General features: G+C 53.3%; 1 protein-coding gene across 1 annotated transcript; it reads right to left on the reverse strand.

Moving 5' to 3' along the window:
- Positions 1 to 1,366: 1,366 nt before the first annotated feature.
- On the reverse strand, positions 1,367 to 25,325 carry KANK4 (KN motif and ankyrin repeat domains 4). The gene is made up of 10 exons (XM_059822216.1): positions 25,290 to 25,325; positions 12,773 to 12,855; positions 9,395 to 11,338; positions 8,299 to 8,410; positions 6,654 to 6,884; positions 5,983 to 6,070; positions 5,357 to 5,576; positions 3,568 to 3,710; positions 2,355 to 2,555; positions 1,367 to 1,468 (listed from the first exon to the last, which is right to left on the reverse strand). The coding sequence occupies exons 2-10, from the start codon at positions 12,786 to 12,788 to the stop codon at positions 1,367 to 1,369; spliced, it is 3,057 nt and encodes a 1,018-aa protein (XP_059678199.1). The 5' UTR covers positions 12,789 to 12,855; positions 25,290 to 25,325.
- Positions 25,326 to 26,988: the final 1,663 nt, after the last annotated feature.

A 26,988-nucleotide genomic window follows, 5' to 3' on the forward strand; every position in this document is an offset into this window, starting at 1 on the left:
AATATGAGGGAAGGTGAAAGGGCAGCTCAAGAGAGACTTCGTCATGATGTGAATTGACTTACGAGCAACCAAAGTAGTCCAGGATTAGCTTCTGCTTAGTAACAGAAAAAGAAAAGTAATTAGCTAACGAGGGAGATTTGCTTTTAGTGATGGCAAGTAGATCTGGGTTTAGGGTATACTGTGCACCAGCTCAACTGGTGACGGCACCTACGTCCACCAAAGCCTACAGAGACCATCCACCGGGTCCTGATGCAGCACAGCCTCATGAAACGGCACTTCCCAGTACATCGTGACTTAATGACAATGTAAAGATGTTTGGAAAGGTGGGGGCTGAGCCCTCCCTCTCTCTTTCTCAGTGGCAGAGGGATTTAAGAAAATAACCCTGCCCTACGTATGATTTGAGGTGATGTTGGACCGACCCTGTCGGTGCCCCGTGGCGGAGGCGGCCCTGGCACCGGCCAACTCCGGCAGCTAAATCATGGCATGACTTTACATGGGCGTAGTTTGGGCATCTGAAAGTTGAGCACAAGGGAAAGCGGAGAGCAGATGCTTGCCCAAAAGGCATCCGTCAGCAAAGTCGCTCCATGGAACTCCTGGACAATGTTAACGCATCCTGGGATGGGAATCTGTTGATCTTCTCGTGCCGTGCTCGGGATAATCTGATCCGCCCTGCTGTGCCTGAGCAGCGCACGCGCTGGTGCACGGTGCATGGCAATGGCTTCCCCGTTAGCGCAAACGTAGTTAGAAAAAATAAGAGCCATATGGTAATTCCAAATAGAGGCAAAACGATGTCTGTGTATCTGGGGCTGGTATACTCAAATATTTTCCTAGAGCATTAATTTTTAATTCTTACATCAGACCCACATAAGCAAACATAAATAGGATTTTATATTTTACATAATCCATCCAGCTTGTGTTTGTTGTTACATACACTGAATAATCACTGCCTGCCACTACATACAGAAGAGCTAATAATAAATATTAGGACACAAACTTACAAGTTAAATGAGATACAGTTAAGTAGTCGATTAAAAGGACAACCATAATCAAAGGTTACAAAAGACTAAGTATTGCTTTTCTAATGTGCTTTTCTCCTTCCTTTCAGTCGCTCACCTGCCAAATCTATACTGGGAGGAGCGTATAGGAGAGCTTGGAGTCATTTGTGGCAATGTGCATGGATCAGGGGGGTGTAAGCAGGCTTAATGAGGAGAATTAGGCACAGGGAACGTATACAGATAACTGACAGGGTTCATCCCCTTGTACGTATGGAACCCCGCGATATTGGCCCCGGCCGCCAAGGCGGGCAGGGGGGCCCTTACAAGAAGGAGTTGTTAATTCCCCGTCCTGGTTTCTTCTCCCCACTTGGTCACGCAGAGAGGGACGGGCTGTGCTCGGCGTGGGCTCGCAGGAGCGCTGCGATGTCCCCCCGGGCAGCGCCCTGGGCCAGCGACAGGGCCGAGTTACCGCCCTGCGGGGAGGGAGGAGACGAAGACGTTACGGCCCGAATCCCTGCATCTCGCCCCGGCCACCCCCGTGATCCAACCAGCTCCATCCTCAACCGCCTTCACTTCTTGGCCCCGTCACTGCCGAGAGAGGCTCTTTGCAATCTGCCTGCTGATGAGTTTTCCTCCGCTTTCCAACAAGCGGTTGGCCAGGGCAGCTTCGCACCCAGCTATTTACCCCCAAAACCTCCTTCCCTGCATTCCTCCCTCGTTGAAAATGGGTCACTGTCCTGCACACCTCCCCGTGGTGTTTTGGGGCTTAACCTCAACTGCACAAAACACATCCCGGCCATGCGTTCCCTTGGCCCCAGTGCCGTCCCACATGTCTTAGACAAAATTGCAGTTTAATTAGAAAATACTTGCAGAACTATAAACGCAACTACGTGGCCCATTGCCGCAAGCCCACACAGGAGGGGATTTCAACCGGCTGTGCTGCTCCCAACCCATCCCTGTCCCACGCGTCCCCTCCGGAGAGGCGTCCGTTCCCAGGGGAGAGTTAATTGCTGCTAATTTCTTGGAGCTGAAGCTCTGCTGATTCCACATGACCAGGGTTTAATCTTTTTTTTTTAGGTTGACACCGGGTTGGGCTCTTCCCCGCAGTGCTCCTGCCCGGGCTGCAGCTGGGATGCAGGATGCTCCCACAGCCACCCCATCCACTGCACAGCAAGCATCAAAACCAGGGTTCTCTCGTAAAAGCGGTCCCCTGATTAGAAAGTGGACCAGAATTGTACTTCTTCACTTAAAAACCACCACTCGGGGATTGCTGCCTGTAAAGCACCATCCCGTGCGAACTTTCCCTGCCCGGTGGACATGAGGTTGTGTACGGGACCGAGCGCGGTGCCGGAGCCTCACCTTGTCCGTCAGCGCGACCTGGCAGCCGGGCTGGGCCAAGAGGAGCCTGACGATGTCGGCGTTGCCCAGCCGGCAGGCCACCATCAGGGCCGTCGTCCCCTCCTCGTCCTGCAGGTTGACGTCGGCCTGGCAGGAGAGGAGGGCTCGCACCATGTCGTCCCGCTCATGGCTGACCCCCAGCATCAGGGCGGTCTGGCCTCCCTGCAACCGCACGGGGAAAGGCTGAACACCCCTTACCCACCAGCCTGCTACAGTCCTGCTCGTTCGGACTTTTATACATCGTCGTCGTCGTCGTCATCATCATCATCATCATCATCATCATCATCATCATCATCATCATCATGAATGTTATCATTGCATATACACCGTAAGATTGCATATTATTATTGCATAGTACATATATCATAATAATTCATATTATTATTGCATATTGCTTATTATTATTAAATAATACAGGGGCTCTTCAGCAGGTATTGCAAGAGATACATGCTCACTTGCACTACGGCCACGTGGAGGGTCTTTGCAGCAGCTTGGCCAAACCGCCCGGCTCCCGGCCGCCCCCAAAGACAGGTCCCCCAACCCTCCTGGGCTGTTTAACTTAGGTCTAGACTAACTTTTACAGCTGTTTGGAAGAAGACCTGGATGAGGGCACTGCCATCTCTGCGACCAAAATGTGTGACTCTGATGAAACGACCGCTCAACAGCAAACCTGGGGATCCTGTACCCCAGGGTCCACCCCGCAACGCTCCTCCCTGCTATCACTTCTAAATTTTGAGCTCAGAAAAAATTGTTTTGCAAAATTTTCGGCTTTCCTTTTGCCTTTTCATTTTACCCAGCTTTCGTATCCCTCCACAGGGAGCTGGTGGGTGGCCACGCTGCAATTTAGCTGAGGTTGCTTTTGTAACTCTTGGGCAACAGCAGTTCCAACCCAATGTCTACTGCTGAGTCTCAGCCTGGCGCTGCACATGCAGTGTAAGAAACCCAAATTATATCCCCCCCCACAACCCGAGATCTCTATGGGGACATGATGATGCCACAGCCTGAATTGGCATCGCACAGCGATGGCCATAAATAGGAGGCTACGAGCTCAGCAGATGCCTTTGCCAAATAAATACCCACTGCAGGCTGGTTGCCCTCCGCCCGCGGCCGTGCCGTGATCCCACGCGGGGCCACGCTTGGTTTTCAAAGAAACAGCAGAACTACGGGAACGCACCTGGGCGGCTCGCAGGTTGACATCCCCCTCCTTCAGCAGCTTCATCACCACCTCCATGTCCTCTCCCGTCTCGGCGGCTGCCAGCGGGGTGAGCATCACCGCCGTGTAGCCGGCGCGGTTCTGCAGGTCCAGGTGGCACATGCCTGGGAGGCGATGCACCGCGCAGGGGAAAGATTCAGCCCCGTGATGAATCAGATGGAGAGAGACAAGCAAATGGGAAGCAAAGAGGGAATTATAAAACACGCGGCATCTTATGCTCCCAGAAACAGGAGTTTCCATAATTATACAGGATTGAGACTTATCTGCGTTAAATATCTAGTCCTGTGAGCACAGCATTAAAGGATATTTGGTGCTACGCATTGCTACAGTTAATTACAATTGCTGAGGTCAACTCAATTAACTTTGAAGACCATAACGAAAAAAGAAAGGGGGGGATAATTAATGCCTTGGGCACACGCCAGTTGTGGAGCTGTGGGCTGTTTGCTTCGACTCCTGCAGCAAGGGAGCAGCAGAAAGACAACCCAGCGGGTGGTGTAAATCCATCCCAGCCCCGTTTCACTCACTTTTCACCTCCAAGAGACTATTTCCAACTCCAGCACGAGGAACGAGCCATGTCTGACGGGCTGGGGCTCAGGTCCAGCCTTGCCCCGGGGACCCGGCCGCCTTGGGCACTCAGTGGCAGGAGGGGACAAACCGCCACGGTTCCCTGTGCGTCTGCGGCAACAATCGAGTTATAGATGTGTATGATAATCTGCCATTTCCCTAACATTTAACAGATTGTCTGGCCCATGAGAAAAGGCCAAAGTGCCTTTATTCTTGCTGAGCGCGTGTGCATTTTTCCCCCGTATAAGCTCAGCTGAGATTTTTCTTTCTTTCTAATGTGAGCTGAAAGTTCAATAGTTTAAAACGGAGTTTTTCTGCAGCGCTATGAGGTTTGTTACGCTCTCAGGGGTCTGATCCTCCAGCTCCAAGCCATGATGTGGCATTTGCTGCTACAAGAAGCTGGGAGAGCCACCCCATCCCACCGGGACCAGGGCCATGAGAGACACCGCTTGGCCACGGGGACCCTGAGCCCTCTCCAAAGTCAGACTGCAAAGCCCTCAAGGGTCTGAGGGCACTAATGGGCCTTAATGTCCCCAGGGAGCCTCAGCTGGGACCCCTGCCCACACCCATGGGACCAGGGCCAAGCTATGGGGGAGGATGCTGGTATTCAGATCAACCATGTCTCCTGGGTGGACCTTGGCCCCATGCTTGTATCTTGGATGGACCTTGGCCCTACACTTGTCTCTTGGATGGGCCTTAGCCCCACATTTGTCTCCTGGGTGGACCTTGGCCCCATGCTTGTATCTTGGATGGACCTTGGCCCTACACTTGCCCCTTGGATGGGTCGTAGCCCCATGTTTGTCTCCTGGGTGGACCTTGGCCCCATGCTTGTATCTTGGATGGACCTTGGCCCTACACTTGTCCCTTGGATGGGTCATAGCCCCACGTTTGTCTCCTGGGTGGACCTTGGCCCCATGCTTGTCTACAGGATGGCTCCCCTGCTGTAGTTGGTCCCCAGCCTCACCTCTGTCCCATCTCCTTTTGCTCCTGACTGAAGTCCCTGGGAGGACCCTGGATCTCATTCGTTGTTTGCCATGTCTGAGACTGTTGATGGATCCCCGTTACCTGGCTCCTCCCTCCATGGTCATCCCCTGTGGGACCATGCCCCATTGGCAAGAGCGACATAAAGTAACTTCCACACCTACACCCAACAAAAGCCATGGATGAGCAGAGTGGCTGTTCCTACCTGTGTCTAGCAGGAGCTTTGCAATCGGGAAGTTGGAGTGGGAAACGCTGTAGTGAAGAGCTGTGTTGCCATTCCTGTCAGCCAGGTTCACCACCATTGCCAGGAGCTGGGGCTGGATGGCCCCCAGCGCCTTGAGATACGCTGCAACCACCTCCGGGCTGGAAGACTTGCGGCTCGACACCTGGAACCACTCCTGGCAGACGGTGCTCAGGACATGCCGCTGAAAACATCGAGGTCTCACCGTTAATTCTGGGGTAGTCATCCTGCAAACCGGTCGCTGCCCCGGCTCCTCACCCCACACCACTTTGTCCTGTGCTCTGGCATCACCCAGCTGGTATTTAGCTTGTGGTTTTGGGATTACTGCTATAACTTAAGGAGGAAAGGAATTTCCTGTGGTAACTTGAATGAGTAAGCAGAGAAAGCCTTCATCTTCTTTTTTTTTCCCTTTTCCTTTCTTTTTAGCTATTCTAAAACTGACTCAGAGGTCATGTCATCCCTCTCTCCTCACAAAGCTGTCCATGACATGGTAGGGCACAGCCTGCAATGTGCCGTCAGGATAATCTTATCCATTAAACGTAACAGAGAGTGGGAACCATGTCTGAAATGGGATTGAAAATTATCTGTACCAGATGCTTGTCGCTTGTGGTCCTAATTTCTGAGAGGTGCTTGCTGAGTAGCTGGCAGTCGGCAAGGAAATCTTCAGAGGGTTTGCATCTAAAGGGAAAATACTTTCGTAAATCCATCATGCAGAACTTGCTGGAGGTATTTGAAGCAGGAAGGACACCACGCAATTTAGGTCAGAATATATTCAACACTTATTTAAGTGCTTAAATTTATGGACACAAGTTGTCCAACGGACTTGACAAAGATTTTAGGTACAAAGTTAAGCACTTAATAAGTGTTTAAGTCCAGAGTCCCAGATCTGTATGGTCAACTTCATCTGTTACAAGAATCCTTAAAGTGGAAAAAAAAAAAAAATCTTATTCCTGAATCTGCAAAGAACTTTACTGAGAAACTTCACATGAGAGGGGAGAAATGAGCTAATTCTCACCAAATATGACTCCGTCTTTTCCAGAGTAGGGCCTGAATCAATCCCCATTAGATTTTGTACTAACTCAAAAAATATTTAGCTCTCTAAAGCCTTTTCCCATGGCTACAGAGGTCAGCGGCTGCCTTTCCACCGAGCAGATGAAGCACCGACCCCAGCCCTGTAGGAGCGACCAAATGCAGCGCCGTGCGCACTGCGGCTGCAGAAACATGACAGAAAGTGTGAGCGCTGTCTGGTTTTTCTGGTTACCTGTCAGCCTTGTGCTGAGTGCAAGGTGCTGCTTCTGCCGCTGGCTCCTGTGGGGCGTCGTCTTCACATCTCTCCCGCGAGTAGGTCCCCGATGAAGCCCCCTCACTTTCACCACCAGCTTTTGCCTGCGTGGGCTCCAAATCATCAGCTCTCCTTTCCATCTCGCTCTCCACATCCCCATCCGATGGGCTGTCTTCGCAACTTGTGTCTTCGCTTGAAGTCGTTTCGTAGCTATTTGAGGACACCACATGTTATTCACTCCTTCCCCATCGGCAACCGCAGGGCCTGACCAAGACTCATTGAAGACACCCACTGACTCCAATGGGTCTTGGATGAAGCCCGGAGTGACACGCAAGTTAAAAGGTTAGAGCCACAGCCAAATTTGGGGTTAGTCTTTTTTTTTTTTGGCTTCTTAAGCCAGCAGGAGCGTGATAGAAGCAGTTAATTAGCAGCAGGCAAGGTTACTTCAGGGACTACTTGGTTGGTTTGGAGGGACGTCCATCACACAAGCCCCAGCGTGGCCAGGCCAGGGCTACGTGCCACATCCCTGCCGGGAGCCGCCAGCACGCTGACAGGGAGCCACGAGAAACACGGGCCCTGTGGCAAGGTGAGACAGGCAGCATGTCGGCAACCTTGAGGACCACTAGACAAAAAATGTGTTCGTAGCTCCAGCATGGACCTGAGTCCACCACTCAAGCAGCCCCGCTAGAGAGACCTCTCTTCTGGTTGTCCAAAAGTATTAATAACAATAACATCTTCCGTGAGACAGAACACTGAACTCTGAGGGATCCCAAAACTTTTCTCAAACTAGTCAAAATTGCTCTACTCACTGCAAGTTGTACCCATTTCAGCGACTGTTGGCAGAGGCAGCTCTACACAACAAGAGTGAGTAACCCCTGATGAACCCAACAGCAGCAGCCATCGAGCTGGGAAGTCGGAGAAGCGTATGTCAGCGGAAACCAGCATCCAAATTTGCACACATAGCTGTTTGCACAGCAAAGGGACAGTGAAATGCGTCCTGCCCTCCCCAGGCCAGCACACGTACTCCTCGGTAGAAGATGTGTCAGTGCTGCTCTTAGAGATGCATCTACAGCACCCGTTGTTGTACCTAGTTAGCTCAAAGGCCAAAGAGTGTTAGATATTGCATACACAAGGAACTGGGTGTTGGAGCACAACCTAAACTACGGGTCTCCTTCACCCCGAGGTAATTCCTTATTTACTGAAATAGTCTTTTCTCAGTCCCTGAACCAACTTTTGTTGGCTGTCGTTGGAGCGTGGAGGCAGGTTAGTGGCAGCATGCCCACCCAGGCAGTGCTGACCTCCTCCAAAACCCACCAAAGTTAGTGGGAATCTTCCCATGGACCCAGCTGGGTTTTGGATGAAGCCCCAGAAGATGGGTGTGCAGAGAGTGTCAGTCCCCAGGGTGTCCCTCACTGCGCTGAAAACACCGACATCTTTTCTACACAGGGTTACTTACAGGTTATCAGTGCTGGATTAAAGAAGGGAGAAAAGAGGCTCCATTTCAAATGGCCTTTTAATCAAGAGGTTTGGAGGGGAAAAGAGGGGAAAAAAAGAATGACTTCTTCAGCAATACAGAGGACATCACATGTTAAAAGGCAGTTTTATCTTCTGAACGGATGCTTACCCACCGTTTACCCCAACAAACTGAAGATTCTTTTTGGTCCCATTGCCTCCTGCATGGAAACCATAACCTTTCTTTTTCATGATAGATTTAAGACTTGTGGTTGGAGAGATTTCTAGCAAAATACAAAATAATAGATTAATTAAGCAGATGTGCCATAATTATCAATGATTATTCCCAACTTCTAGCAGCAAACTACAAATCATAACCCTAAGCATCTTAGTTCATCTTAGGAGATGCTTTTTATGTCTCGCAAAACTACTGATGCACCTGGCCACAACCTGAACCTGCCCTGCCACCTTTAAAATACAGGTCTCAAACATCTCCAAGTGACTGGGAATATAAAGGACGTGACTGGGAATTATATACGGGTCCTATGTATATAAGTAGGTTTTACTTTCGTAATAATGTTTTCTTTCTTTTTTTTTTCTATACTAACGTATTGGAAATCTCCTATATAAATCTCCTATAATACTACATGGATGAGTCTTTCCATCGGAGTTTGAATAGTCTCCCGTGTATTGCTTATAACTAATAGGTCACTCGTCTATTTAAGAGAAGTCATTTATCTATCTAAGCCCCCCCGACAGTGAACAGGCAGCCTTCGGTTTTGGATTCTTAATCTTCATATAAGCTAAACTTATTTTAGATGAACGTCTGTGGGTGGGGACAGGTCTTTTCCCAGCTTAGTTGCTCAGTTACCTTGAATTGGTTTTGGTTCTGGTGAACTTCATGCTGATCTACCCCAGATGAGCATGAGTCCCATATCCTTGCAAACTGAGATGTCCAATCCAATTAAGAAAAATGGTTATTTGATGGAATAGCCACAAGTACGGCCACTTTTGGAAGCTGAACCTGCATATAACCGAGGCACAGCTTTATCAGCTCCTACATGGTTTTGCTTGCTTTTTTTAAGATCACATAGCTTGTGATGTGCAGAGATTAGCCTTTCTCATACGTGTTTAGAAGGGGCTATTTCTGATCTGACTGACACACTAATTATTCCACCAAGCTCCACTGCATCACCGCTGCTCAACACTTGAATAAATGGGAAGAGATCTGGCCCGGACACATTGAAACCTATGCCAATATTATTTACCCAACTGTTGATAGTGTGTGTTCGAATTCTCCTTATCTGCGGGCCCTTGCGAAGAGTAGGCAGACAGCAACGAGTTTAAGGAATTAACTAATTGGTTCTGAATAGAGCTGAGCTTGGAGGCCGGCTGTTTAATAGCGCTTGCTAACTCAGGGTAGCCGTGCTCCAAACACAGCCACTGCTCCTGCAAAAGCTCCTGGATTTTTTTTACGTATTGGCCGATGGGGGCAACAGCGGGGAGATCCTCGTGGTCAGGGGGACCTTCCTCTTCCAGCCCATCTCGAGGTTTATCGTCGCCAAAGCCTGCCTCGTTTTCTCCTGCGTTTGAGCCAATTCTTGTTCCTCGATAGCTTTCTGCAGTCACTGCGTGAGCAGCGAGACTCTGCGTGTCGTAGTTATTCCTGTGATTTTGATTGTCATCGCTGAGGTGCTCATCAAACTTCAGCTGGGTGAAGCACGGTGCATGAAGGCCAGCCCCAACGTCGGCTTCACCAAAGTGTCCGGGTCCGGTGCAAGCATCTGCCAGTCCCTGATCTCTCCGAGCGCCCAGCTCCATCACCTGCACATTCACGTTGTCTGTTCTGTGGACGCTGCATCCTATGGATTTGGTGGAGAGCGGGATATTTACGTTGATGCCTTTATCATGGGCTTGCTTGGCCCCGGTTACCTGCGAGAGGTCGGTGTTCACCGCAGCGTCGTAGCACTGCAAAGCCCCGCCGCTCCGCCTGGACAGTGGCTTGGCCTCTGTGGCGTTTTCCCGGCACAGCTCCTCTTCCAGCTGAGCTTTGGAGCTGGCCAGTAACTTAATGCTTTTCTCCTTCTCCTTGATCTCATGATCCTGCTGCTCCAGCACTGCCCTGATCTGCTCGAGCTCTTCTTTCTTCTTGCTCAGCTGCTCCTCCAGAGCAGCAATCTGCTGCTTCAGCGCAGCAACCCCGCCGGCCTCTCCGGCATCACGAGGCTGAGGACCACAGCTCTCCGTGTTCTCTCCAGCCCGGACACTCCCCTCCTCAGCTTTCTTCAGCACATTCGGAGCGATTTCACTCACACTTAACTCCCTCTCCCCAGGGTTCGTGTTCTCCTCTGCGAGCTGGAGGGCAGCCAGCGATGCTGGTTCACCCCCGGCCAAGGCGGAGCGACCGCTGGCGTCGGTGGCATCGCCCTCCTCGCCTCCGCTCTCCATCACCACCTGCAGCTGCGGTGCCGCGGGATGCTGGCTCTGCCACGGGGGCTGCACCTGCACCAGCCGCGGGCTGCCTCCACCCGGATGCTCCTTCTGCCCCAAGGACACATCTTGCTCCAAGCTCATCTCCCGGGGGAGATTTAACACGACGCCGTCGGAGCCGGGCGAACGCGGCGCGGGGCGGAACGTGCTTTCGGAGCCGCTCTGGTCATGGCAGTGCTGGGGAGGTGGCCGGAGGGGCGAGGGCACCCGTCCGTCCCCCGGCGGGGGCTGGCCGGGCAGCAGCGCGGCGGGCAGGCTGGAGGCTCGCAGCAGCTGCGGCCGTCCCCGGAGCTCGCCCTCCTGCCACCCCAGCTCCGCCTGCCGCCGCGTCTCCGCCAACAGCGCTCTCCTCCGGTAACTCGGCTCGTCGGCCACGGGAAGGGTCAGCTCGTTGGGCAGGAGGGGCCGGGGGGTCTCCTCCGCCCCCAGGGATGCCTTTCGCGGGGGGAAGGAGCAGGCTGCCGTCCAGCTCTTGCTGGGAGCAGACGTGCATCCACGGGAGCCGTTCTCCGGCAGGCTGAAGTTTCGGGGCAGGGTGCTGAATTTCGGCTGCTTGGCTTTCCGGTGGATGTGAACCCTTCTGATGGTGTTCCCTTTCTCGATGTCGTCCACGTACTTCAGGAAGTCCAGGTCCAAGTGAAAGCCGTAGGGCGTCTCCACGGTGTAGGGGAGGCCGCGGGGCTGCTCCCTCTCCCCATTGGGTTTGGGTGGCTGGCCCTTTGCTGAAACAACCCAAAGGAAAGAGGTGATTGATTGAATTTTGAAGACAACAAAAAAAATTAACAAAAAATATGTTTAGAGCAGGGGATAAATGTTACTGCCTTCTTCATCTCAGTTTCAGGCAGGCGGGGGGTGCAGTTCATCATTGCAGAGGCTCGTGGGGAAGCCGCGCAGAGACGCAGCAACACGTTCAAAGGTCCGATCCAGTTTTCTGGAGGTGAATCAGGTAATTGTTACACCGAGGAAGCTGAAAATTTGCTGAAATCATGGCTCTAATTGGCAATTAAGCAAACAGCAGGTTTTGCAGGCAGAGCTACGTGCCTGTGTAAGTATAAAAAGCTGCCTGACGTATAATAAATCCAGCTCAAAAAACAAAAAGGTGGAACCAATCTGTGACAGTTACATTTTTCAAGGCTTTTGGTTTGGTTTTAACTTTTCAGCGGCATAAGCAGTGCCGTGCACGCCAAGCAGGAAAATCATTGCGTCGTCTCATCAGCAAACACCAGGTCACAAATTTTTCCTTGAAAATGATGAATACAGCACTGGGCAGGGGCCGGACCCAGACAGCGCCAGCCGGGGCTGCTTTACGCAGCCACATCCATGCGAAACACGTGCCTCCCAAGGTGACCGGCTGCGCGGCACCGCGCACGGCTTTTAATTGCGGAAAATCACCGCGCAATACGTGACAGCGTTTGCCCACCCAGCCGTCGCAGGCAAACGGCACGGCTCCAGCAGCGCAGTCCGAGGCTCCTGGTTTAATACAACTTAATACAGCCAGTTCCAGCCTGCAAAAATTCACACCCGCCGAATTTCGGCCCTGAGGATCTAAATAGTTAAAGCCCTGCATCATCGCTTGTTTTTCTTGATGCGGCAAGTCCCTGAAATCACCGTGCTTTGGGCTGCTTTGCACCTCCGAGCAAACAAGCTGTGCTCGGTGAGGATGAGGAGGAGCAGCTCGACCAGGAGAAACCAGGTTTCGTGGCCGCTCCCTCTGTCCCCGTCCTGGGGCAGCAGCTCCGCAGGGACCGGCAGAATTTGGCATGGCTTTCGGTGCCGCTCATCACAGAGCGCGACCGAGATGAAGCCGCCTTTCTGATGGGGAGCAGCACGTGAAAGTGAGAGGAACGATAGAGGGAAAACCTCACGCGGGGTAATACGGCACAAGAGCAAAGGCAGAGGAGATCTGTCCTGCCTATGCACCGCAGAGGACAGGAGGACAAATAGGTGCTGAACTGAGAGCCGTGACCATGTTTTTGCTGCGGTTTAGGAAGTCTGCATAATACATGAACGATGCATTTTTCACCTCCTGGCCCTAGCGCGTATCTACAGAAAACGGGTTATTTACAGTATTTCTGGTAAGGAAATTACTTCAGGGCTGGGTTGGGGTTTTTTTTCAAGAAACAAATGAGCAAACAAACATCCCGTAGCCTCCATACCATCTGTCTTCTCCATGGTGTGGTCTAATCGGGCTGTCAGTTAAACATCCTCTGACAAGCTAGGGCAGCTGAGTCGCTTCACCCTTGGAAAAAAGAAACAGATACTTTTAATTTAAAGAAAAGCTCAATCATCTGAACTTAATCTCTCCTTAAAGCCCTACGCCTCTTCACAGGCCACCCCCCCTCTTCTTTCCCGTATTCTGCAGCCCGACTGTGTCTGCTAAGCACTTTCAAGCTGCTTAAATCAATAGCTCCTTTTCCAGTGGCAACAACTCGTGCTTCACAGGCACATCCCAGGTAGTTGGTTGTTATAAAACATCCCCTGCATTACAGATGGTTTTGACTGCAAATGAGGAAAGACATTGAGGATAATTTCTACCGGGCTTGAGATAGATGGCCCAGGGACTCTTCATTGACTCCCGTAGGCTGGGTATATCCAACGTAATACAACATCTCTGAAAACAGCAAGGGATATAAACTACACACAGAAATTACTAGTTTGTCACCTTTTTTTTTTAATGCATAATAACCAACGATTCAAAATTTATGCTAAATCTTGTTCAAATGAAATCCATTATTTCAGAGCACATCCATACTGTTACAAAGAACCTTCACCAAATTGCACTAAAATACAGACAAATCACTTTCATATCAGGGAAGATCTTCAGGTGGAGATCTACCACAGCCTACATGGTGAACTTCATATCCACCCTGGTCTGTACTGCCCTCCAGCTCTTTCCCATCATGTGGACACGGGTGAGATCCTCCTGGAGCGTGAGAGGAGATTAAGGCTGGGAACAACCAAGAAAAGTCCTGGGTGAAGCTTGTCTCCTCCATGCCCTTCAGAAAGACACAGGGAGGAGGCTGGCAAGGGTGAAGGAGGTTGAGGTGGTTGGACATCACTGTAGGAGGCTTCCTGACTTGCATGAGAAGGACAACGTTGCTCAGAGTGAGAAGGTCTGTCTTTTAATTCCTGCTACAGGGGAAAAAGTGGGGGTTTCTTGGCAGGCAGGTTGCTTGTTTAGGATTTTCCTTCAAGTATCTAACTTGGTTCCTGGCCAGAGATGGTCCCACAGCAGCTTGGAAGTCCATCCCTGCTTCTCCAGTGCATCCCTGAGCTATGCAGAATTTTTAGGGTAGGACCAAGGAGCACAAAGCCTATGTCAAGCCAACCCCAGGCAGCTGGGGACGTCGCCGGGACTATTTATTCCAGAATCCAGCTCACATTCATCTCATCGATCAAACCGTCAGAGTCTGAATTCCTTTTATAGTATTTTGTCTAAGTGAGGACTTTAGCACTGGACCACGCTTCCAGAGCCCCCTGTGAAGGGGCTCCAGCCAACCTTTACCCCTCGCTTCGCCTGACACCGTACTTATCCAGCACTGGTCTTGTTCACCTTTCTCTTTTCTCTTCTGCAGCATCCACCAGCAGAACTGTTTCTTGAGACCTCTAGCTCATTCACCGTCTCAGGAGAAGCTCTGTCTTGTTGGTCTTCTCCACTCTGCAGCGTCTATATTTGCTTTTTCCCATGTAATTATTTTTGCATTGTGTAACTCATCTTTCTTCTTGTGGCAATGGCATATAACTGGATATGCAGTACAGATAAGGATATACAGTGCTGCTATAGAGGTGCTGCTGTGATTTTCTTCTAGAAGCACTGAAATGCAACAAAGCCCAGTGGGAAAACGAAGCCAAATCCTGCTGTATTGTTATCATAGGATGGATACTTTGAAAGATCAAAACCTTTTAAAGAAACGATTAGTTCTGTCATTCAGGTAGACAAGTTTATTGTCAATTTAGAGCCCTGAGGGAAAGTTTGGAGGCTCCCAACCCAAGGAGAATATCAAAACTCTCCAAAGTGCCTCCAGGGTTGGTACCTCCTCAATGCCTATGTTGCTGGACGGCAACGCTGATGCCCGCCCAACACCATGCGAGCCTCTGAAACACCTTGACCAGCGGCCTCCTGACGTGCTCTCCAATTAACTGCACTTCTTCAATAAAGGGCAATTTCTTCTATCTCCTCCTGCCAATAAACAGCATGTGCCAAAACGAACGCTAACCTCTTTCTCAAATGTTTTTTTTTTTTTAAATTTTCTGATTACAGTCAATTACGGACCACTTACGGATCCCAGCTAGTCTGACCAGCTACACTTCACTCTTCTAGGTCGTTTATTTGCAGGAGGGGGAAAGCCAGTGAATAGGATGCTTTTTAATATCTAGATAATTACACCTAATTGGTTCATTTATGAGCTGGCTGGGTCCCAACTCTGCAGCCCAAATTGATACTACAACTTTTCTCTTTTGACCAATCTACCTCAAAATCGCCTCGTAAAAGGATGGTGAAAGTACCCTGCCAGCTTGCTCGTGTTTTCCCGTTCCCCCCGGGGCAGCTCAGGTGCGGGGTGGATGGCTTTGAGCCAAAACTGTGGCTCCCTGGACCCCACAGCTGCTCTCCAATGCCTGTCCCTAATAAAAACGAGATAAAAAGACGAAGTAATCAGCTGGAAGAAGCATACCCGTACGCCCAGGGTCCAGCCCATGGTTTGGGGCAGGCCAGTGCTTTTAGGTGGGTCTCCATCCTGCTAATACCTGTTAGGCTGACCCTCTGTCGGGTTTGGTATTTGTTGGGTTTTCCCCTATGGCATAAGATTGAAAAACACTTATTTTTCTCTCCAGGCAGGCGACATCGCCACGTGCGCAGCATCGCTGATTTTTACCTTGAATGAAATTACATCGCTTTTCTCAAGGCAGGAATAAATACGTACAGAAATGGAAATCAAGAAGGCAAATATATGAGAAGGCAACAGCAACGAATGAAGTGGGTTTATTCCCTGGGGCAGCCCATTTGCAGGGACAACGTACTGCCTTTTTACCTAGCCCTGTCTCAACCACTGCCTCTTTACAGTCACGTTTAACCCCTCTCTTACTCTGCCCCACTTGCCAGGCAATGTAAGCGCCCACCGCTCCCCCATCCATCCCAGCCAGCAGAAAGGCGAGCAGCATTACACCCCAGAAGATTTAAAGAACAAATTAACTGAACCATAAAGACAAATATACATGAATTTCATTCTCCGACAGCATCTTGCTAGTAGGTTTAAATTGGAAACATTTAACCCTGTGCCTATAAATAAGAAGACAATTTGTCCCTGCTGAGCGGCGTGTTAGCACAGTCTCATTAGCTGTAACACCACATTTTTTTGAGGTCTGCCTGTCATGTTCTCCTGCACTGCAGCAATGGCTTTAGCACTTCATGGTGAAAGGAAAAATTATCGTTAGAAAAGCATCTTGTCGCGTTACCTTCTCATGCTCCCACCTACAAACCCATCAGGGAGCAGAGGCGCTTGCCACCCTCCGAGGCATCTTTTCCCGTGCCGAGAGCCGGCAGTGGAGGGTCCAGAGCAGCAAATGTGCCTTTTCCAGTTGTTAAAAAGTTGGTCAGCTGAGCAGTGACCTTGCTCGGAAAGCAAATACAAGTTTAAAGCAAGAAGCACAAAAGAGGGATTAATTTTCTAATAAAGCAGCCCGTGGATCTCATATGACCTTTCCGAGGACAGCTGAAGCCCGCTGTATAAAATGAGTTACTTTCCATAGCATCGATAACTTTTCCGTAAACCACAAAACGCTAAGCGCTGCTTGGGCTGCCAGCGGGCTGCCTCCCTTATCAGGACAGACTATTGAAAAGACAGTCACTTATTAACGATACGGTTCGTACCATACCTGATGCTGCAGGCTGCAGCCGGAGCTCGCCCTCCGCATGCTGCACCTCCCAGGCTGAATGCATTAGTTATTCTGCTGAGCGCCTCTCCCAAGGAAATGCAAACGGCTGCCGCGATTAAAAGGCGGCATCTTTAGTAGAAGCCGCAGAAGGTCTCAACGTCCGTAATCAATCCTGCCGAAGCCCCGTTCCCACGCGCGGAGCAGAAACAGCCCCTCGGCCCTTTGCCCTTCTCCCCGCAGCTCCGGCCCCTCACGTCGCTCCCATCCATCCGCCGTCCCCAGGAGACGCTGAACGGGATGGGGTGACGGCGGGAACGCAGCCGCACGTAGCCGCGGTACAGGCAGAGGACGCCTGGCCCACCGTGCCGTGCCGTGCCGTGCCGTGCCGTGCCGTGCCCTGGCTGCTGTGAGGAGGGACAGGCAGCCCCTGGGCTCCTGTGGGACTCTCCAAATAAACCTCTCCAGCCTTTTGCAGCAGGGTTATCAATGCAAACTTCAAATTCGAGGCATGGGGGCAGCTTGCAGAGCAGACACAGCGTGCTTTTGTGCGGCTTGGTGATGGGCAGAGAGCCCGTCCCAAGCCCCCGCGCTGGGGCTGCTGCCGGGCATCCCAGATCACGGCACCCCCAGGCTGGCAACAGGGAAAAAACCCTCAGCCTCCGCACGGAACTTGCAACAACTTCACGCTTGCAAAGGCTGAGGGGTTCAGACACCGCCCGGCTCCCCGCAGCCGGGCTGTCAACCTCTCCTAGGGCCAGGAAAGAAAATCCTGAGACGCGGAGAGGTCCCACCGGGACCCGGGGGCTCCGTCGGGGGCTTTCACCAGGGACTCGCATCACGGGGCGGCACCAGCACCTTTCCCACCGCTCAACAGGCAGCGCAACCGGAACGCTCACGTTAGCAGGGAAAAACACTTTTTGTCACTAGAAGAGAGCTGCCGGCACTCCTGCCAGCTCACTGCGCGCCTGCAACGACTAAATGCAACTTCAACAGGTTAAGTCTGAAGAAAAGCAGAGAAGTTTTGCCTTTGCGGGAAGCGAAGTAGCCTGGACGTGTAGAGAAAGGGCAGCGGTTCGTCCTTGCTAGTGCTCCCCAAGGCACGGACGGGTTAACTTCTTACCGAGGAATTAAAAATACCCCACACATTTTCAGCAGCCGGTTAAATGCCGCCTTTCCCATTAAATGCCGCCTTTCCCACACGGCTCCAGCGTCCCACACCGCGCGGGGCTGTGACTCCATGTTGACAGCTTTCTGCTTTCACAGGCAATTACCGCGCTCGGGGTTCAAAACGAACTTAAGAGCACGTTGGCTTATTTTCTGTCAAATTCTTCTGGTTTAGTTACGCTTCCGCATCTTTTCTGAGCGTATTCTGTTGCTTACGTTCTCCAGACAAAGCAGCACGATGGAAAAATATACATATTTCTATATGGCGCTGATTTTAAAGTAAGCTTAAAAGAATTATTTCGATTTCTCACTGGGAAGACCTGGCAGGAAGCTTTTATTGGGAGCATTTCCTTATTGCAATTATACGCATAAGACCTACAGTTTTTCCCAGATGTAATCCCCGTGGGCCTGAAGAAGGTCTTCAAGTCTGCGTCCCCCTAAATAAGCTTTTCGTGAGGAGCTAGGAATGGATGGAGTCAAAACATGCAAATTAATTGCATATGGGCCGGTGCTTGATGGAGCTACGACCGGCTTCTGATAGCTTCACCCAGCGGGGCCGGCACGGGGTGGGAAATGGGGAAGGGTTCCACCTGGGCACGGCCCGAGATCGCCCGGCAAGCGTGAGGACTGAGGTCACAGCCTCAAATTGCTGCTGCTTTACGTTACGCACCACAGCTGTCAGGGGGGATTTTGCTTCGCAGGCTGCTCCCATGGATGATAGGAAACAGACGGCCTCGAAACAGCTCAAAAGCCATCCCGTGGGTCCCTGCCCGGCCCCGCCACGGCCACCGCTGCCTTCTGGGATGCTCGCAGGGCCGACGGGCAAAGCTGCTGCCTTCCTTCCTTTCCCCGAGCAGAATCGCTGCAGGAGGGCAGGTTCGGGCTTCACCCGCCGCCCCCCGCTCCCCTCCACCGCACGGACCCGCACGGACCCACGGACGGAGCTCACCCTCGGAACCCAAAGGGTTACACCCAAACCTGCTCCATCCCGGCGGTCTGCTGGATTGCACAACAAGCAGCCGAGCTATTATTGCAAGTGGACATACCAGGAATAAATATAGCCTCTCGGGGAATATTTGTTGTACGGATTTTTCAATTCTGTTTTCACTGCAAAGGAAGAAAAATAACCCATTTCCAGTCCGCTGGGGACATCCACAGGGGTGGGATCTCCATCGTGCGGCGGTGGGCTGCGACCGGCTGGCACGGGCACGGGAAGGAGTTTCCTTCCAGGAGGAAAAAAGAAGTTTGAAAACTTTGTGGGGCTAAATAAATAAATAAGTAAATAAAAGCAGTTTAAAGTCCTGGTTTGCATTGCAAGAAGTTGTCACGAGGTTTTCCAAAGGGAGAGCAAACAGGGTTTCCCCTGTAAGAGATCTGCATCCCGGGAGCCCATCGGCCGCCTTCCTGGGTGCATTTGGCATCATGCAACCGCCGCTGCCAGCGGCCCCGCGCCCCACGGCACCCCTCGGAAGTGGCAGCTGGGAGCGGAGCCGGTGGGGACACACGCCGGGCTGGTCCGTACTGCCTGCCGGGGGGCAGACGACAGCTGAGCAGACCCAAAATTAAAGTGGGGAGACCAGATGACGCCTGAGCCCCAGGAAGCCCGCTGCTATAAACCCATCAGCACCCAGAAAGGTGAGCTGGCAAGCTGGATCTGTCCCAGCCCGGCGTGCACCCCACAGCCACGCACGGCTCAGCGCTGCGCGCGCTGGGCAGGATTCCCTCTGCGCTGGTGTTAACCGACCGCACGTGCCAAAGAGGAGCAGGACGAGATTTGGGGATGCAAAAGCAGTCGCTGTATGGGAAGAGCGGAGGTGGCGGAGGCGGCAGGTAAAAAGGGACGACGAGAAAAGGGACGTAAATCCCTAAACCCCTCTGAAAGCGAAACACCACATAGTCCAGATGCCTGCTTAAAATTCACCCTCCGACCCTGGGCCAGCGGACGGCTTCGGCACGTGGCTTACGGCAACGGGTACCCTGCCACGCCGGCCCCGGCATTTCATCGCACCCCGGGCTGAAGCTCCCTCGGCTGCTGCCTGCCTGGGGCTTCTCCAGAGGAGAGCTGGGAGCTGGAAGCAGTTTGTGAATGCTCGAGAGGGACATGCTCCCTCTGCAACCCATCAGCTCGTGGTTGTAGCGACGGAGAGGTTCAGGCTGGCCTCCCACCCCCCGCCAGCCATCACCCTCTCTGCAAAATTACGTACACGAAGCAGCGGAGGGGGCTGGATAGGGCTGGAGCCGGGGGCTGCTCACATGGAAAACATCCTGGAGGCGTGCGGAGCCTCACTGGTGTTTGAGAGAGCAGCGGGCTCGCGAGAAATCTGAATAATTAACCCGGCACCACTTAATAAAGAAGACAATCGCTTTCAGCATAAGTGTGCAACCCTTGGCGGCCGGCGGTACTTAAACAGCCATTTCAGGCTTCTTTTCAAATGGCAGTAATAAAGTTGTGCGGATACTGATTTTATTAAAGCTGCTTATTGCTGTATTAATAAATGTCGTGAGCTTCCTGCCAGCATTTCCATTAGAGACAGGTCAGGACGAGACCTGGAGGTATCAGATATCCAAACTCTCGCCCGCTTTTATGGCTCACCAGGAGGGGAAAACGATCATGTTCATCCCCTCCTCTGATAACCTCTTTTCCAATTGACCTTCAGCTCATTCCAGCCATGGTCTTATAAAAGCTTTGGTCGATTCTCATTATTTTATCCTGCGCCTTGAAAACTGTGGTGTTTTCCCTAAAATCTCCTTTCCCGGAGCCAGGCGATCAGAGAAACCACCTGAAGCCATGAATCGAAAGCACTCCACAGTCAGAAGGCAGAAAAAAATCTGAAGTGCCTCATTTCTAATGTTTACTCTTTTTGCCTCAATCCCACAAGTTCGGTGGGGCAGGGAACCAATGAAACCCTCTTCTGGCTTCTGGACTCTTCCAAGCTGCTGTTTTCCATCTCCTTGACCTTGGGACAGGTCAAGCTTTGCTGCCATGATACCGAATAACTTCCATGTGGTCAAAGAAGCTGGTAGCAACTTTATGACAACGGGGTTGTCCTTGGCTTGGCCAGGGCTTGGTGCATCCTTGGGGCTCCTGCGCTCATCCCTCTCAAGAGCCTGAGCCCAAGCTGGGCTGGAAACGTCTCCGTTTCCTAAGGAAAAACAGGATCCTCTGGGTGTTTTCGGAAGCTGGGTGTGGAGGGGAACCATCAAACCAAGGTGCTCCTGTTTGCTGGGAAAGGCTCTTCCACCTTGGTCTTGCTCAGCTGCTTGCTGAGACATGAGATGGATGGGGCAGCGCAGGGAAGGAAGGGTGTTGTGCCGTGTCCAATCCCGAGATGAAACACTGGAGTTTGTGGAACTGGAGAAACCCACCCCAACACACAAACAGGGCTTCCTAAACCCACCAGCCTGAGAAATCACCAAAAAGCGCATTTGCGGTTTTGAAAGCCAACTGGCGATCCAGTGTCTGTCCTGTCTCACCCTGGTAAAGGTCCCATCATCAACACAGGTCCTCTCCCACTGAAAGCAGCACTTCCAGGTGTTTTTAGGAAAGCCCTATTCTCTGCCTGCCTATTTTTCTCCTCTTCCCTGGGCAACCACCGCAGTCCCCATGGAGACACAGGGCCATTTGATACCGGTTTCTGGCCTGGGCCAACAAGACTCAGATGGATCACACTCATGACAGGTTTAAAAACCTCTTTAAACAGGAACATTTATTTTTCAGGCCACCTGAAACCACTCTCCACGTTGATCGGGACCACAGAGGGGATGGATGTGTGCCTTTCTCCTCTGCCGGTGATTTCCACGTGGATGCTGGGAGCCCTGCAGCCGTATTTTCGTGCGCCCGGGTTATGGGGAAGGTTTAGGAAATGGGAGGCTTTCCTCTACTTTTTTGCCCAAGCTCAGACTGCATATTGCTGCTCTGCTCATTTTCAGCTTTCTCCCTTGTGCTGAGACACTGGAAGAGGCTGCCCAGGGAGGTGGTGGAGTCACCATCCCTGGAGGTGTTCAAGGAAAGTGTGGACGTGGCACTGCGGGACATGGTTTAGTGGGCATGGTGGGGTTGGGGTGGTGGTTGGACTTGACGATCTGACAGATCTTTTCCAACCTTAGTGATTCTGTGATTCTGTGAGACTCACGTTCATCCCTGACGGACAGAGGAACTGGCTGCAATGATGAACTGAAGATAATCACATTTGGAAGACGGAAGCCACCGCACGTGGGTGGGTTTTTCACCGTATTTCACGTTTCTCACTCCACCAACTTGTCCACTTTGGCAGTAAATTATCATAATAATGACAATAACTGCTTTTGCATGTGCTGTTTCAACCCTGGGATGTGCAGGACTCAAGGCTTCCCGAGGCGCAGTGCCGGAAACGTGAATTCCACCGAGGTCTAAAATAAATAAGACTGAAGAAGGAGCTCACTGCAGCCGGTTCCTCCCCACCGCTCTGCCCTAGTGCCGGCAGCGTGAGAATGTGCACGGCTGGGGATTTCTGCCCTGGACCACGGGCTCCTTCGCACCCCCGAGACGGGGTCGGGGCTTTATTGACCGAAATCTGCATCTCGCTGCTCTTGAGCAAGGCAGAGTCGCATAACCCCCATCATACCGGCCACCAAACGGAAAATACAGTCACTTCCCTATTTACTTTTTTCTCTAACAAGCACAGCCACGTTCATCCCTGGTGCTGCTCCCAAAGCTTCCTTGAAAAGACCCAAGATTTAATGCGTAACACTCGGTGATGAAAATGCGACTTTCAGAATATTTGGCAGCTGTAAAACCGCAGGGGGAGGGACCCGAATCAGCAACGAGCTTGTGAATGAGCTTGTATTCCTCTAACGCCGGCCATCTCGCAGAATCCCAAAACCGCTCCTGATGCGAAGGGTGTTTTGAGACCAAACCTCGCCCTCCCGAAACGCGCCCAGGCCAAAGGACGCAGAGGACGGGAAGCAACGTCGCACTCCTGCTCGGCGGCAAATAAATATGGGGGGAGCGTATTTTGGTTAGCTGAGGACGAAGGGAGACTGTGACACCGAATTTGTTGGCTCCTGCGGGAACGGGACAGCCCCAGCATTGCACGAGGGGGATGATTTCTGCACCTGGGAGACAAACCTTCTCCGTAACCAGACTTTCCAGAAAGGAGCCAAACGTGGCAGTGGTTTTCCTATTCAGAAGTGGTTTGGAAACCACACTGGGAGACTGACAGTACCCCCAGCAGCAACAGGCTCCTCCCCATCTTATCTTCCAGTTTCAGGATTATTTTAATGAATCCGTGAACGGATCCGTCCTCAAACACAGGTTCCCTGGCCAGGTCGCTGGTCATCAGGCTGGCTGTCATTTCAGCAGATCTATTTATTTTTGAAATATTACAGTCGGAGCGAAAAATAATCAATCACAAACCTGAGGTTATGGGCTCCCTCCTCTCACCATATTGGGAATCATTTAAGAGATCAGGGTTTTCCATTAAGTCCATCCCAAATCAAACACAAAACACCGGGAAGACTACAAAACGGGTATGAAGGCAAATGCTGATATTTTTTACCGCGCTCCCCTTCTCCACGCCCTTCGCTGCAGTTGCTCTCCTTACCCTGCACATGCCACATTTTCGGGTGCTCACTGCCTTCATTTGGGCCATGCAGCTGCAATAGTTAATTTCTGGACAAAGGAAACCCTTCCCGGCGGATCGCATCCCCTAGCTGGGAGGAAAATGAGATAACCCTGTACAGCACAGTCCTGCTTCCATCTCTGGAAGGTGAACATCATACCCAGAGCATCCAGACCACGATTTTCTCCATTGTGAACTTAGTTGGACTCACAGTTGAGATTATTTAACCCACTTTCTGCCATCACTGATCTTCCCATGGACTATTGAGCCTTTTCTACACAGATCTCAGGCGATGCTCTACCCTGGTGCAGCAGCTCCCTGTTCACACTCACCGATTTCTCCCGGAGCGGAGTCAGAGCCCGGCACATCTTTGACTTCGGCCTGCGAGAAATCACAAGCCGAACGCCGGGAGCTGACGAAAATGCTCGCACGGGGCACGCCTGGTCCCGGCAGAGTTGGGCTGCTCAGAAATGCCCTGGCAGCCGCCGCTGCCGAGGAAAGGCGATGCTGCCTGTGAGAGAGAGGCACTGCCCGTCCCTCCGCTCGCTGCCAAACGCGTTGCTGGAGCGGCCCCTCTCTCGGCCCCCCACCCGCCGGGGATGCAGAAATCCGGAGCTCAGCCCTGGCCCCGCTCCGCAGCCAGACCAGACCTGCGGCCGAGCCCCATGGGACACGCGGCTCAGGGAACCAGAGCACGAACCTCGTTAGAGAGAGAAATGAGTTACGGCGCCAAGAGTTTCTGCGTCCGGACGGCTGGAAAGCCGGCAAGGAAATGGAGAGAGGCTGGAGGCTGGCGCCGGCGACCACGCTCAGCCGTGGAGGCTGGGCTGGGGCTTGTCTCAACCACATCTTCAGGGCTGGGGAGGGTTGTACGGTCGGGCTTTGAGGCTAAATGCAACTCTGGCTGCTCTGGGATCCTGGTGACTTCACCGCATTGTCTGGGGGCCCTTCCCAGCCCTCACACGGTGACATCCGGGGGTCCCGTCAGGGTTCGGAGCCTTCCTGCCTTCTCCCCGCTACCCAGTCACTCTCTGTGTGTCCGTCCCGCACCCAGGGGTGAACTGGAAACGCTCCTGTCCCGGGTGGTTCAGGGCTGTTGCTGTCCCCAGGCAGCCACTCAAGGGGCCTGGCACCCCTGAGCACCCCCAGATCACACTCTGGAGCATCCCTGAGCACTTTTAGAGCATCCCCCTGAGCATCCTGCACAGCACCCTTTGGAGCACCCCCAGAGCATCCTCCAGCACACCCCCGGAGCACCCTTTAGAGCACCCCCAGAGCATCCTCAAGTGCATCCCCAGAGCATCCTCCAGCACACCCCCGGAGCACCCTTTGGAGCACCCCCAGAGCATTCTCAAGTGCATCCCCAGAGCACCCTTTGGGGCACCCCCAGAGCATCCTCCAGCACACCCCCAGAGCACCCTTTGGATCACCCCAGAGCATCCTGCAGCACACCCCCAGAGCACCCTTTGGAGCACCCCCAGAGCATCCTCCGGCGCATCCCCAGAGCACCCTTTGGGGCACCCCCAGAGCATCCTTTGGAGCACCCCCAGAGCATCCTCCAGCGCACCCCCGGAGCACCCTTTGGGGCACCCCCAGAGCACCCCTTGAGGCACCCCCAGAGCATCCTCAAATGCACCCCCAGAGCACCCTTTGGGGCACCCCCAGAGCATCCTCCAGTGCACCCCCAGAGCACCCCTTGAGGCACCCCCAGAGCATCCTCAAATGCACCCCCAGAGCACCCTTTGGGGCACCCCCAGCGCATCCTCCAGCGCACCCCTGCAGCACCCCCAAGCACCTCCGAGCACTTCTGAAGCACCCCCCGAGCACCCACCGGCGCGCACCCCAGCGCATCCTCCTAGCACCCCCCACGCACCCCCGGAGCGCCCCTCCGGAGCAGCCCCCGGGGCGGGGGAGGCGGCGGTCCCCCGGGTTCCCCCCCCCGGATCCGCTGCCCCCGCCGCGGGCCGGGCCCCCCCCGGGGGCTGCCCCCGCCCGGGCCCCGGCTCCCCCCCGGCGCGGCGCGGCGCGGCCGTACCTGGCAGCGGCGGAGCGCGGCGGGCGCAGCGCGGCGGTCCCGCTGCCTCCTGCGGGCGGCGCCCGGGGACGCGCGGCGGCGGGGCGGGGCGGGGCGGGGCGGGGCGGGGCGGGGCGGGGCGCGGTGCCCCCCCCGGGCAGCGGGGCCGGGCGGGGGCCCGGGGCAGCGGGAGGGTGAGCGGCCGCCAAAAGGAGCGGCTGCCGTGGGAGGCCAGAAATCCACTTTTTTGGGTGTTTTTTGGCCTTTCTTATGGCGGCGGTACTGGGCCCCGGTCCTTCTTTTTAACGCTTTATTTATACTTTTCCAGCTCATCCTGTTCGCACAGATGCGGGTCAAGAGCGGGCGGAAAGGGGAAGCCTGCGGGGACAGGCCGCGGCTGCAGAACTTGTACTCTACGTGCGCCGGCTCTCCTCCGGCTCAGTCATCCAACACAGTCCGGTTTACATCCGTCCCTCGTACTTTAATGTCATCGCGTGGAAAACATAAAGAAAACGCAATCTGAGCTTTAGGTTTTGAGCCTCCTCCTGTGCCTTAACGTGATTTACATGCTCGTCACCTACCCCATGCTCGTCACCTACCCCGTTGCAGCAAGTCGCTGTAATGACAGTTCTTTAGGCTCTGGGGACAGGCAGGAATCAGTAGTTTAGTGACCTGCAATAATACCTTCAACTTAGGTGAAGCTTTTGATTTCGGTTGTCTTGAGACACAGAGGCAAAGCCCAGCCCTGCTCCCGGCTCTTCTGGAGCGTGGGAGAGCAGCGGCTCCGGCAGTGCTCCGGATGGGCTGTGAGCTCAGCATTCACCGGGGACGAATGAGGTCCCCTGTGACTCCCCGTTCCTTCGAGAGGAGCCCGAACTCTGGGTGGGAAAGGCTATAAATCAGAGCCGAGTTTTCAGGCTCCCGTGGTCCCGCCGACACTGCAATGTGCACCTCTCGGGTTTTCACCTCCAGGCTGAGAAACGTGGGGGACGGTGAGCGGCGCAGCGCGGTTGCCGGAGCCCAGCTGGGCTGGGTCTGTGGGTGGCCGGGGCGAGGGAGCTCCCACCGTGGGGGTGTGCGGGTCTACGGCGGGCGCCCCGAGGCACAGCTCGGTGCGGGGTCACGCCTGGGCTCAGCCCCGGGGGATCCCCCGTCATGGAGGGTATCTGAGGGTTGGGGTCCGGCCGCTGCCCAGCTGCCAGGCGACACCGGAGCCCTCCTTGCGGTGCCCAGGCTCCTGGTAAAACAGGGAGGGATAAAATCTCCCGTTACCCAGCTCGGCAGTGACCCGGGCGGTCAAAGTCGGCGGCCAGCTCGATCTGCCCTCACTCCCATGTGAGGCGCTTGGGTGCCGGATGAGAGGAAGACATTTCCTGCCGATTTTAACAATGGATCAAAGAATCAAGGGAAAAGCCTGTGTTAGGGACGCCTTCAGGCTTCGCCCCTCTGCTCAGGTTATCTCGGCAGGGCCCAAAATAGCAGAACCATGATATCAGAAAGATTTTTTTCTGGCATCGCTGGCTGGCTGAGGTGGGAGATGACTCCTACGTTATTTTCTTCTCCCGTTTCTGAACAACAAAGCTACTTTGGCGTGCACGAGGCGCAGCACCTCTCCTGCTGCTCCTGGGATGGTGCACCCGTCCCTTAGGCTCATCCCCAAAGCCATGACGATCCCTGAGCCTTAACGACAACAACGAGGCTTTTGCAAAAGCAACTTCAG

The sequence above is a fragment of the Gavia stellata genome, chromosome 10 (genome assembly GCF_030936135.1).
Source record: "Gavia stellata isolate bGavSte3 chromosome 10, bGavSte3.hap2, whole genome shotgun sequence".
NCBI lineage: Eukaryota > Metazoa > Chordata > Aves > Gaviiformes > Gaviidae > Gavia > Gavia stellata.

What these genes read in the sequence shown, in the direction of transcription:
- KANK4 (XM_059822216.1), bottom strand. An exon ending in ACTCAGCACAAGGCTGACAG is followed by an intron (nt 6,071 to 6,653) that starts GTAACCAGAAAA and finishes TTTTCCCTTTAG; the next exon opens with ATGCAAACCCTCTGAAGATT. An exon ending in AAAGCTCCTGCTAGACACAG is followed by an intron (nt 3,711 to 5,356) that starts GTAGGAACAGCC and finishes ATCGCCTCCCAG; the next exon opens with GCATGTGCCACCTGGACCTG.